Here is a 12,432-nt window from a genome sequence, read left to right as displayed (position 1 = left end):
AGTAGTACTTCGTTCAGTTACGTATTGCTCATTCTTTTCAACTTGTGTATTTTTGGATGTTGGTGTGACGGATGAGATTGACGACTGGTGATGAGTACGAGTAGGAATGATGGTGGAGGACGACTACGAGGATGGTGGTGGCAATGTACAGTACATAGCAAGATAGCTAGATGAAATAAAGCATTGTTTATTTATTACACGCTTGTTGGAGGTTGCTAGCTTGTGGTTATACTATTGCTTCGAAGATGGAATAATAAAGGTGGCCAGGTTATCGGTCATGCAAGTACATGGCTCACACGATACAATAAGGAGGAGTGGGAAGTGGGATGAGCTTGAGAAGAGAAAAAGTGAAGAGATCCCTCCATTGAGTTTCAGGATGAGTGACTCATTCAATATGTATATGTATCTTTTTACATATACAAATTAGTTTATGCAGCTCAAACCTTCTCCTACATGCAAATGTGATACATATCTTGGCACACCTTCATGGTTAGATGCTGTTTTACTTACGTACCTTCACAAAAAGGCAATCATCATCATCATCCATTTGTGTAGCAACCTGTCAAGGACGTGTCTGTGACACCACCGCATGCCGTTTCACTCAGCTCTTCATCTTTCCGTTAATGCAGCCGACACCATCCACTAGGAAAAAGCAACTCCATCACGCTTACAGCATAGGTAAAACATAAACGTGCTGCCATCTCCAAACTTTACAATGAAACGCGGGGTTTTGAATAGAGCAATGGGCTCGGCTTGGTCAACAGCACCTTGTGTGAAAGTTTCGTGTTCAATGTCATAACAGCCCAAAAAATATTTTTTTGGTCGTCGAAAAAGTTTCAAGAGGTCGACCCCTGGATCAGTTTGGCTGGTGGCGACATTGCGAAAATCTGGGATTAGCCACGATGAACTTGAAACTTGCACCCAAGGTGCAGTTGGTGACATTGCTCCTAATAAAAACCCCATGTTTCATTGTAAATTTTGGAATACGACATACTATGTTGTAAGCATGATGCTATATGAAAGAGTGGTCTTTGTTCATTGTGAAGTAGGTGGACCCTGACAGGCAAAAGATGCGAAGGGCCTCTTTGTATAAACTCCAGCTAAAAAGTCAGGACTTCAGGGACAATGCATGACAGGTACGCAACCCTCATTTTCAAGGTCATACATTGGCAGCTAATAGCCACTTTTATCCAATCAGCATTGTTGCGAAATCCACGTGATGGGAATGATGCTCGTGCTCCGAACATTCATTTCCATGATTCAAGTAGGTTGATCCGAGCTGATTTGGTTGAGTTACGGTCGAACAAGGATTAATCGGCTGAGACATCCGAATGTATGCTGATGTCTGGATTGATGTAATCTCTTTGACCGTAGCTCAGCCAAATCAGCTCGGATCCAAGATAATTGAATCAAGGAAATGAATGTCTGGAGGAGGAGCATCGTTCCATTATGATGGAATGCACAAAAGTTCGGAATGCACAAAAGTGGCTATTAGCTGGCAATGTATGGGCTATTGTCAATAGTATGCAATATCATCCTTCCATCCCTTTACGGTCATGCATAAAAATAACTGAGTTACACAAAGAGGTTCCTCTGCATCCTTTGCTCTGCCAGGGTTCAGCTACTTGGCAATGAACAAGAACCACTTCTCATATAACATCACGCTTACAAACATAAAGGTGCCTGTACCTCGAACTTTACAATGAAACGTGGATATGAACCGGGGCAATGGGCTCGGCAGCCCAACTGCACCTTGTGTGAAAGTTTCACGTTCAATGTCGCAACTAGCCCAAAAAAATATTTTTTGGTCGTCGTCGTCGAAGAGGTCGACCCCCAGATCTAGTTTGGCTGGTGGCGACATTGCGAAATCTGGGATTGGCAAGCTTGATCGTGAAACTTTCATACAAGGTGCAGTTGGCCAAGCCGAGCACATTGCTCTATTCAAAACCCCACGTTCCATTGTAAAGTTCGGAGGTACAGACACCTTTATGTTTGTAAGCGTGATGCTATATGAAAAGTGGTCTTTGTTCATTGCCAAGTAGCTAGACCCTGGAGAGCCAAAGATGCAGAAGGACCTCTTTGGGTGACTCAGGTAAAAAGTCAGGACTTCAGGGACAATGCATGATAGGTACGCAACTCTCATTTTCATATCATACATTGGCAGCTAATAGCCACTTTTTTGTGCATTCTAACTGCTGTGCATTCTATTGTAGGTGGACGATGCTCCTGCTCTAGACGTTCATTTCCATGATTAAGTAGGTTGATCCGAGCTTTATTTGGTTAATTACGCTCACACAAGTTACATCGGTTAGTACATCGAGCGTGCTTGATGTCCAAGAGTGATGTAATCTCTCTTTGACCGTAAGCTCAGTCAAATCAGCTCGGATCAACTACTGTCATGGAAATGAATGTCTAGAGCAGGGGCATCGTTCCCATGCAGTGGATCTCGCAACAATGATGATTGGATAAAAGTGGCCGTTAGCTAGCAATACATGCCTGTTCCTAGATGATCCATAAAGTAATTATACATTGACCCTTTCATTCATGCAAACGTAGCTGTGTTACACAATACGACCCTCTGCATCTTTCGCTCTGCCAGGGTCCAGCCACTTCACAATGAACAAAGACCACTTCTCATATAGCATCACGCTTACAGACATAAAGGTGCCTGTATCTCCAAACTTTACAATGAAACGTGGGGTTTTGAATAGAGCAATGGGCTCGGCTTGGCCAACTGCACCTTGTGTGAAAGTTTCACGTTCAATGTCGCAACTAGTCCAAAAAATATATTTTTGATCGTCGTCGAAAGAGGTTGAGCCCCGGATCCAGTTTGGCTGGTAGCGACATTGCGAAATCTGGGATTGCCCACGATGAACTTCATACTTTAATACAAGATTCCTTTGACCCCGACGAGCACGTTGATCTATTAAAGAGCCCACGTTTGATTGTAAAGTTTGGAGATACAGGCACCTTTATGTTTGTAAGCGTGATGCTATATGAGAAGTGGTCTTTGATTAATGCAAAGTAGTATGACTATAATAGAGCAAAAGATGCAGCAGACGTGTTTGTGTAACTTGAGTCATTCAGCACAGGCGATGCATGATTCTTGTACACTATTTAGGAATAGTTCAAAATGCCAGCTAATATCCTTAGTCCTCCCATTCTACATTGTTGTCGAATCCAATGCATACGAACGATTGTCCTGCTCCAGCCTAGCATGCCCATCATTCAACTTTCTTGATCCGATGAGATTTGACTGAAAAACGCTCAAACACAGAAACATCATCCAATATCAGAAGAATCAAATTGGTAAGTTATTTGTAAACAGCCGGCTAATAGCCCATTCCTCCCATTAACCTTTGTTGTCCAATCCAATGCATACGAAGGATTGTCTTGCTCCAGCCCAGCATGCCCATCATTTAACTTTCATGATTCAAGGGGATATGATTGAGCAACGCTCAAACAAAGAAGTATCATTCAACATCAGATTGACCTATTTTAATTTTCACTTCTTCCACTCCCAGCTCATTGCCACTTCTCCTCCCATTCTCAACTGTTGACCCATTCAAGTATACAACTACTACATGCGAACGATTGTCCTGCTTCAACCCATGATGTCAATCCTACAACTGCCTTGATCCGATTGTCTATAGCTGAATCTCAAGTGCATGGCGTGTATACAGCTCTCTTGTCGCTCATCTACAACACACGAGTCTCTTGACACAACACACGCTCTTGTACGCTTCTCTGCCACGATCAATCGTAACAGCATTCATTCCAGCAATTGCTATTAGCGAATCCTTTACTCCATCGCCACAAACAGCGCTCTTCCCTTGCAGCAACTTGTCTTACGGCCTTGTTTATATGAACAGTCATTGTATACATGCAGCTTCATTTACGAGTAGCAACTTGGTTCAATACATACGACTTATGGATGTGGATGTGGATGTGGCTATGGCTATGGCTATGTATCCATTGTCAACTTTACCGTTATGCTTGACGCTATCATCCCTGGACGATTGGTGCATTCAATTATGCTACTCGACAGCCTACTAGCATCATCACCCTTGTGCAACCTGTCAACCAACAACCATCATCATCCAACACCATGTTTCGACGATATGCATGTAGTTTGCTACCACGGATCAAGTGCTCACCTCACGTTCATCCATTCACCTTGCACAATGCACGCCCAAAAGATAGAAGCTACCAGAATCGATGTATCACCCCCATTGCAGCAACTTGTTGTACTTCTCAATCTATCTCTTGTGAATGATATTGGATTAAAGGGTTGCTTTTGGATTAAGTCATTTGTCGATATCAAGAACGAATGTTTGGTATTCCTCTGGTTAAATATGAAAGCAAAAGGTCGCCGGATAGGGAGGATTTGATAATGGAAGTGTAGTTGGCAAGCTTTTCTTTGAGTTATGCTGCACAATCACCATCATGATGAGGTTTTATGACACTTTGCAAGCGAACTTGGTGTATGCTTAGTGCGATCCATCAAATTCCAAACACGATCAAATCGTATGGTAGGTGAGAGTGGTTGCAGATGCATCGCGGAGGGTAGCTACATCAAAGGTTATGTGCTATATGTAAGAGCACATGCATCATCAAGCGAGATGATGAGGGTATGCCTTATAAGGAGTCAAATATGACAATGGCAACAACGACAATGAGAGTAGGATAACAACGAGGTGCTGGGATATTAGTGGCTTCATAATGAACCATCATCAGAGGTACTTTATTCTTTTTACGCTATTTGCCGTTTCCATGGATTCCTTCGACGCCAAACTCTCAGCAGTAGCAGGCATGTCAATATGCCATTGGTCATAGCATCAACCAAGAGATGGATTCTTTTAACTTGCTTCGATTCAATCCAGCGCTATCCAATAACATTGTACGTAGGATATAGTTCACTATGTAGGTTTAGTAATCAAACATGTAAAAGCGGCAAGATAGGCCCATGGTTGTTAAGCTTCGATATCCCATTAAATGCCCAGGTACAAGGCGAACAACAGAAAGATGCATGTTTGTATGGGATAATGCATGTATGTGTGGCCCTAATGACCTCTCCAAATTGACGTTTGTCCGTGGCGTACGTAATTCGTCACGAATTAACTATGTGAGACGGGGTAAAAGGATGATGTGGATAGCCATAACGCATGCATTAGCTTGTATCTCTACGTTAAGATTTGGCATATCATGCGGGCGGGATGACACTCAAGCCATGCATCTACGTATCGCTGTAGCAGAAGATACACAAAAAACAAATCAGCTATGCATCTATGGCGTTTATTTTTTGCTTCCCTTGATACCCTTTCCATTTTGGAAAGGTCTTTATTCTTCATTCTTCTAATCCAATGGGCTCGAAAGCAAGTAAAACAGCTATTGAAACGGAACCAACTGATAATGCCAACCCTGTCAATGAGGCATCGAAAAATATCGAGTGGGAAGAACCACCAGATGGTGGTTGGAGAGCATGGTTGGTCGTCTTTGGATCATTTTGTGTGCGTTGAAAAAACAACAACAGGCTCAATGTGAAAACAATGATGATGCTGATTCTGATTTCTTGACCCATAGGGGCTCGCTGGAAGATATGTACTTGCCCGTTGCTATGTGAGACCATATAAAACATGCTTATCAACCATGACGATGAATAGCTCCGGCGTCGCTGCGATGTATGTAACTTGCTTTTTGATCTATGCAATTCGCTTGAGGTTCTTACGACTAGCCCCTTAGATGGAGTGTATTCCTCAGCTATTATAACAGCCACGTGTACCCTAATAGTATGACAGAGCTAAGCTGGATCGGTTCTTTGGCGGTGTGTTTTGGACATGCTACAGGACCCTTCTATGCGTGGACAAGCTCAAAATTGGATGATCGATACGCTATTGTTATTGGGGGTTTGGTCATAGCAGTGTCAATGATGCTTGCCAGCATTACACATGAGGTATTTTTGGATTGAATGTTGGCATTATCTTACTATCTAATATTCATGCTTCTTCATTTATAGATTTGGCAGCTATGGATAACTCAGGGTTTGTTGAGTGGTCTTGGAATGTCAATGGTTCATTATCCTTGCATTAACCAAACCATGACATGGTTTGCGAAACGTCGTGGTTTAGCAGTCGGCTGCTGTATGTCAGGCATTGGATTTTCTTCTATTGCATACTCCAACATTGCAACTGCATGTTTTCAAACTTTGGGCTATCGTTGGGCCCTTCGTATTCTTGGATTCATTGAGCTGGTGTTGTGCGGTATAGCAGCAGCACTATGCACCAAGCTCAATCCACAGTCAAAAGCGGTTCCTTTCCTTGATTTTTCAGTGTTCAAGAATAAGAAGTATGTGATTTTAGTCCCTGTGCACTTTATTGGTGCATTCGCTTTCTACGTAAGTGCTTTGTAATTATATGAGATGAAATGATCCGCAAGGCTTGGATACAAATCATATGTCATACAAAAGATCCCCGAAGGTTTCATTGCTCCATATGCCAAAAGCATCGGCATCGATCCATGGAATATCGCAAACATCACTGGGTCTATGGTTATCTTTGCTTCGGTTGGCTCAATTATCCTCAACTTTGTGGCAGATCATCTGGGTCGCTTCAACATGGCGGTATTCTCAGGGTTGTTATGTGTCATCATCCAGCTATCAGTATGGTTCACCGCAACAACAGCAGCAAGCTTTTGGGCTTTCGCTATACTATACGGCATGGTAATAGGGTCATTTGGAACTCTGATCATTGCCGTTATCGTCGATTGCGTAGGCGTCGAACGTTCCGAAATCGGTGTTGGTTGGATCCTCTTCACTGGGAGCTTTGGTGGTTTACTTGGCCAGCCTTTCGCCTCTATGATTATTAATCGGACCAATGTGCCCAACTACCAAACGGCCATTGTCTTCGCTGCTTCTATTTGCTTCTTTGTTACATGCTTGATGATGGTGCTTAGGATCATGGTTGGTGGTTGGTCAATATTGAAAAAGGTGTGATATCAGGTCCCGTTCTTTGGCGATACGCATCATCACGGGCCAACACTTTTCCTTGTCATTATTACATAATAGATAATTGTAGCTATTCTCTTCTACATAGCAAATTAATCTCAATTACAAGTCTTCAGGAACATGCATCTATATATTGGTTGGGCGCTAGTTGCTTAAAAGTACTTGTTTATTGTGTAAGTCTTTGCGTTGAATTAGTGTTAGGGCCACAATACCAATCCTAGTCATATGACTTGGCACTATAAAATTGAGTAACCCACAAATAATAGGAGGCACAGACCATGCCTTATCGAAGATGGGTCTAACTCATGTCGTAAGGATGGAGCATCAGCAGGTCATCCTCCCGGTAACAACATCAGCTTATTGGAGAGCTTATTGAATGCTGATCATCATGTCAGCGAAAAAGGATGATTCGGCATGCATGATACAGTAGCATTCAATCCCGTGTTAGGATGATGGAAAGTATAGGATCGTGTTTATTTCTTGTTTACTTGGTAGAGATCATGACACATAACGAAAGGCTACACAAGAAAACAACACATTAAGCCATTTTGGTAGTACAGGATCATACGAAACGTCTCAGTACATAATGTGGCGATGGCGTTGTTATTCTTATTTCCTTCGATCATTCGGTTACATTTTCGGTTGATCTATCTTTTCTTTTGATTCAATGAGCTCAAGGGCAAGCGACACAGCGATTGATGAGAAATCGATTGAGGCTACCACCGTTGTCAATGAGCCAACGAAAAATGTCGAGTGGAAAGAACCACCAGATGGTGGTTGGAAGGCTTGGTTGGTTGTCTTTGGATCGTTTTGTGTGAGTTTTATGCTGAGGATCGAACATAAAAAGGCATCAATGCTGATCGTGTCTTCTTTTCCTATCCTTAGGGGCTCGCTGGAACGTATGTACTATTATGAAAGGCTTCTATAGCAGTAGTATCATCTAACCTTTACCTTCAAACGTGACGATGCATAATAGGGCGGGCTTGAGCTTAGTGTACGTTCCTGATCCAAGCAAGTAAACCCATTATCTAACCCATTTCTCTTTTAGTTGGACTGTCTTTTTCAATTACTACAATACAACGGTGTATCCCAATAGCATGACAGAGCTAAGCTGGATCGGCTCATTAGCTGGATGCCTTGGTAATGCTGCAGGACCACTCTATGCGTGGACAAGCTCAAAAATGGATGACCGATACATCATTGCTATTGGCGGCTTGATCACTGTATTGTCGAAAATGCTTGCCAGCATTACAAACGAGGTACCTTTTTTGATGAAAGATTGGTATCCTTGCTTATTACGAATGCCTCTTCCTTATTATAGATTTGGCAGCTGTGGATAACTCAAGGGATCCTAAGTGGCATCGGCTCATCCTTGGTGTTTTATCCTTGCATGAATCAAACCATGACATGGTTTGAGACTAAGCGCGCGTGGGCAATCGGCATTTGCATGTCAGGCATTGGATTTTCTTCGATTGCATACTCCAACATCGTAACTGCATGTTTTCAAACTGTGGGCTATCGTTGGGCTCTTCGTATTCTTGGATTCATTGAACTAGTGTTATGCGGCATAGCAGCAGCATTATGCACCAAGCTCAATCCTCAATCAAAATCGGTTCCTTTCCTTGATTTTTCGGTGTTCAAGAATAAGAAGTATGTCATCTTGATTACGGGTCATTTTGTTGGTGCCTTCGTCTTTTTTGTAAGTGTCAAGCGTATCGTGTAGGAGTGGTTGTGTATGACTAAACCCGTGTCAGGTTCCCGCAAGCTTCATAGGTCCATACGCCGAGAGCATTGGTATCGATCCCTGGAGCATTGCCAATATCACTGGGATTATGGCTGTCTTCAATTCGGTTGGCTCAATCACCTTGAATTTTGTGGCAGACTATCTTGGTCGCTTCAATATGGCCATATTCAGTGGGATGTTGTGTGTCGTCATTCAGCTATCGATTTGGTTCACGGCGACGACTGCAGCAAGCTTTTGGGCTTTTGCTGTGATACATGGAATTGGAGTAGGGGCATTCAATAGCCTGATCATTGCCGTGATCATTGATTGCGTAGGCATCGAACGTTCCGAAGTTGGTTCTGGTTGGGCGCTTTTTACTTGGAGCTTCGGTGGTTTACTTGGGCAGCCTTTGGCCTCGATGATAGTCAACCAAACGGACGTACCAAACTACCAAACACCTATCATCTTCTCAGCTGTGCTTTATTTTTTCGTTGCATTCTTGATGCTGGTGCTTAGGATCATGATTGGTGGTTGGTCTATATTCAAAAAAGTGTGATACCCTAGCAACCTTTTCTTTGTATAATAGTAATGGATGCTACCACGTAAAGCAAAAACTTTAATCATGTTTCAGGAACGTGTGTTTATTTATTGATCACATTACGGGATCACGAATAAGTTGATGGGTTTGGTGATGATCTTCCTAACGAACACAAGGTTTGGGATTTGGTGTACCTTAACGTAGTGACACAACGATCAATATTTTGAAACACGTATTCATGGTCGTTGATGAGTTACGCTCATTCTCCTCGCATTACCCACGACTCTTGAATAAAGTGCCCTTGTTCTAATCAATGCTCGTACTCCACCAATGAATCATGATTCTTAGTCGCCCAATCTCTTATTTGCAACATCATCTCAATTACTCTTAAGCCATGCCTGCTACGGGTTTAAGATTGCCATCCTTCATCCCGAATACCATGTATCCCAACTCTTTGTCCCATTCACCATGAAATCGATCGTTTGGTAATAAGCCATGCTCTTATTGGGTGATACTTTTTTGGATCCTCGCTACTATGGTATGTTGTTGCTCTTTCTAGTTGCAGCTTAGAATGTCTCGTCATCAAAATCTTGCTGATGGGCCCCTGCAGCAGGTACTGCATGATGATGATCCACCATTCCACCGACTTCAGCAGCAGCAACGTCGTCGTCCTCAGGAGGAACCTCGAAACCATCCTGCAGCAGTTATCATTAGTCATTGGCAATCCATTGCACGATGATTGCACATTACTTACCTCGGTGCTGTACAAGACCGTTTGGATTTCCTTGAGGACATTGATTTCTGGTGCATCCGTGTTGCCATGTTCTTGTTCAACCGCATCCAGTTGTTCTTGAACGAGGATCTCGATATCACGCAACTTGCCAAAATAGAAATCACGCTCCTTTTCCAATCCATCCACTGTCAACTTGAGCTCTGATACTTGTTTTTGGAGATCGATCACCATGGAAGCCGAATGATTATCCATAGCACTAGCACTAGCACTGCTTGATGAGAGACGACCTGATGTGGCAGAGGGTGCACGTGAATTGGTGCGTGCTAGGATGGATGCAAATGTCAACTTTGGGCACCATTCACATCGAGGCATTGTATAACATTACCACTACTAGATCCAGGGGTTTTGCGTACAGCTGGTACAGCAGCACCTGAACGAACAGCGCGTGCCTTGGCAGCTCCATGAGCTCGTCGTCCCACAGCATCGTATTCACCACCAGGATAGTTTTGTTCCCAAAACGGCTTGAGCCATTGCATAAACTCGAGATTATCTTGTAACTTGCACTTCATGAGACGTTCCACAGGGATGATCTATTGGCTCCAATGTTAAACTCTTTTCTCGAAGCGGATCTGCCATCATCATCAATACCTTATCGATCCTATATACAATGCAAGTGTCAATATACGCGTAAAAAGACGTATCCAATATCACTTACTTGTGCTTATCGAATGTATGCTGCAACACCTTGTAGTTCCCAACATACTCGTACTCGTGTTTTGTATCAAACTTGACCTTGCTCAAACGCACATCGCCTGTTGACCTCGGGAATCTCAATAAGCCTTTTCAGTGCAAGCCACGTTGTTCCCATTGCCCTACCAAAGATTGAATCCATAACTTGACAATACGCAGCACCTAAATGTTGCGACGATGAGTGAGCGTGTCCTCGCTACATGACAGGAATGAAGGCGCCTACCTGTTCCAGCTTGTTCGACCTTGCGATAGTTGAGCTGTAAAAGGTCGTTCAACCAAGCAACTAGTTCCATACGTGATTCTCCCATGATATCAAAAAGTGAATGTGTTTTGTGGCGTGGAAGAGTAGAGAAAGAAATAAAGTAGGCGCGGGTAGAAGGAGGAAGAATAGAAGAGATGCAATGCACCTCTGGTGCACCTTCCATATGTGGTACACAACACCTGCATGCCATCCTTACTTTTTGCCCCCCATCCCCTCTCTTACACACAAGATCTCCCACAATGCTCTTTTTTTTCTACCCAATTATCATAAGAAATCATGTGAAACATTTAGTGGATATAAAAACAAGATGTTATTACTATTGCCTAATCCAAGTGTCATTGCTGTCGTTGTTACCATTGTTGTTGTAACCTGCGCAACCACGTCTCATCATCTTTGTCATGGAAACCCAACTCCGAAATCAAAATGCCAACATAGGGCTGTTGCACAGTGAGCAAAGAAGAGGTAGGTATACACGAGCGATGTCGACTCCATTAATGACATCCGCCCACGTCTGCACAGCTTTATGGATAAGAGCCTAACATTTCTGTGATCAATGCATATGTACCACAAACAAGTCGTAGTATTGTGGTTCTTTTTAATTGTCTCACTCGTACGTTGTTATTATATGTTAACAGCAGCAGCAAAATGTATGTCACATGTCACATTCATCATGTGAGGAGCAAGCTCACAACAAAGCCAAGATGGGTGCTGATTGTTGCCAAAATTCGTAAATCAGATGTTGATTGTTTCCAGCAATAATGACACCACTATCAAGTATACCTGTTCATCCCTCCTTGAACGTTGGAAACGTAGCATGAAACGACTGAATAAGGTGATGTCTTGTCGATTTATCATGCGTGTAGTAAACAATCACAGCACATACGATATCAATCATCTGCAATCATGTAAGGGAAGAAGCTATAGCCCCCTGTTTTCTATATATCAAATGACTGAAGAATACATACATGAAAGCAAAATACATATATGTATAAGGATGGAGGAAAGGGCAGGAGAGCAAAAAGAGAAAGAGGAGTAGGAGGAGTGGGTATATTTCGACGACAACAGGAACATCTTGGCATGATCCAATGGTCAACTATTTTTTAATGTCCTGATCAGATACCTTTTTTTGTCCATATGCGCTAGTACAAAAGCATGGGATATCGATGCTTCATCGGCATTAAACAAAGAGATCTTATTGGTACTAGTACAAATCTAAAAAAAACACACATACAAAGCACAATATCGGATTAGCGATGGTAGAGTTGTTGATGTCATGTGCAATAGCATTGGTTTGTTCCGTGAGAGCTGCATTGGATGTGCATATATCGGAAATGACAGTTGCCGTATGCATACCACAAGACGTATGTGAAAGGGAAGTCTTGTAAAACCAACCACGGTGCTCTGTGTGAGAGAGTGTGTGGGG

The 12,432-nt window shown here is 42.8% G+C and overlaps 4 protein-coding genes across 4 annotated transcripts; 3 read left to right on the top strand and 1 right to left on the bottom strand.

The window, feature by feature from the left end:
- Window positions 1-5,791: 5,791 nt before the first annotated feature.
- Window positions 5,792-6,991, top strand: O0I10_009169 (uncharacterized protein; the record flags this gene model as incomplete). Its single annotated transcript, XM_058489166.1, has 3 exons — window positions 5,792-5,953; window positions 6,017-6,394; window positions 6,467-6,991. The coding sequence occupies 3 exons, from the start codon at window positions 5,792-5,794 to the stop codon at window positions 6,989-6,991; spliced, it is 1,065 nt and encodes a 354-aa protein (XP_058340047.1).
- Window positions 6,992-7,670: 679 nt separating this feature from the next.
- Window positions 7,671-8,022, top strand: O0I10_009168 (uncharacterized protein; the record flags this gene model as incomplete). The annotated part of the gene is made up of 3 exons (XM_058489165.1): window positions 7,671-7,817; window positions 7,889-7,902; window positions 7,980-8,022. 3 exons carry the CDS (start codon window positions 7,671-7,673, stop codon window positions 8,020-8,022), a joined length of 204 nt encoding a protein of 67 aa, XP_058340046.1.
- A 78-nt stretch (window positions 8,023-8,100) lies between these two features.
- Window positions 8,101-9,282, top strand: O0I10_009167 (uncharacterized protein; the record flags this gene model as incomplete). Its single annotated transcript, XM_058489164.1, has 3 exons — window positions 8,101-8,262; window positions 8,325-8,702; window positions 8,758-9,282. 3 exons carry the CDS (start codon window positions 8,101-8,103, stop codon window positions 9,280-9,282), a joined length of 1,065 nt encoding a protein of 354 aa, XP_058340045.1.
- A 548-nt stretch (window positions 9,283-9,830) lies between these two features.
- On the bottom strand, window positions 9,831-11,055 carry O0I10_009166 (uncharacterized protein; the record flags this gene model as incomplete). Its single annotated transcript, XM_058489163.1, has 7 exons — window positions 9,831-9,959; window positions 10,019-10,320; window positions 10,383-10,587; window positions 10,646-10,655; window positions 10,713-10,809; window positions 10,874-10,909; window positions 10,971-11,055. 7 exons carry the CDS (start codon window positions 11,053-11,055, stop codon window positions 9,831-9,833), a joined length of 864 nt encoding a protein of 287 aa, XP_058340044.1.
- Window positions 11,056-12,432: the final 1,377 nt, after the last annotated feature.

The sequence above is a fragment of the Lichtheimia ornata genome (assembly GCF_029851405.1).
Source record: "Lichtheimia ornata isolate CBS 291.66 chromosome Unknown scaffold00052, whole genome shotgun sequence".
Lineage (NCBI taxonomy): Eukaryota > Fungi > Mucoromycota > Mucoromycetes > Mucorales > Lichtheimiaceae > Lichtheimia > Lichtheimia ornata.
This window is presented reverse-complemented; position numbering and strand designations above follow the sequence as displayed.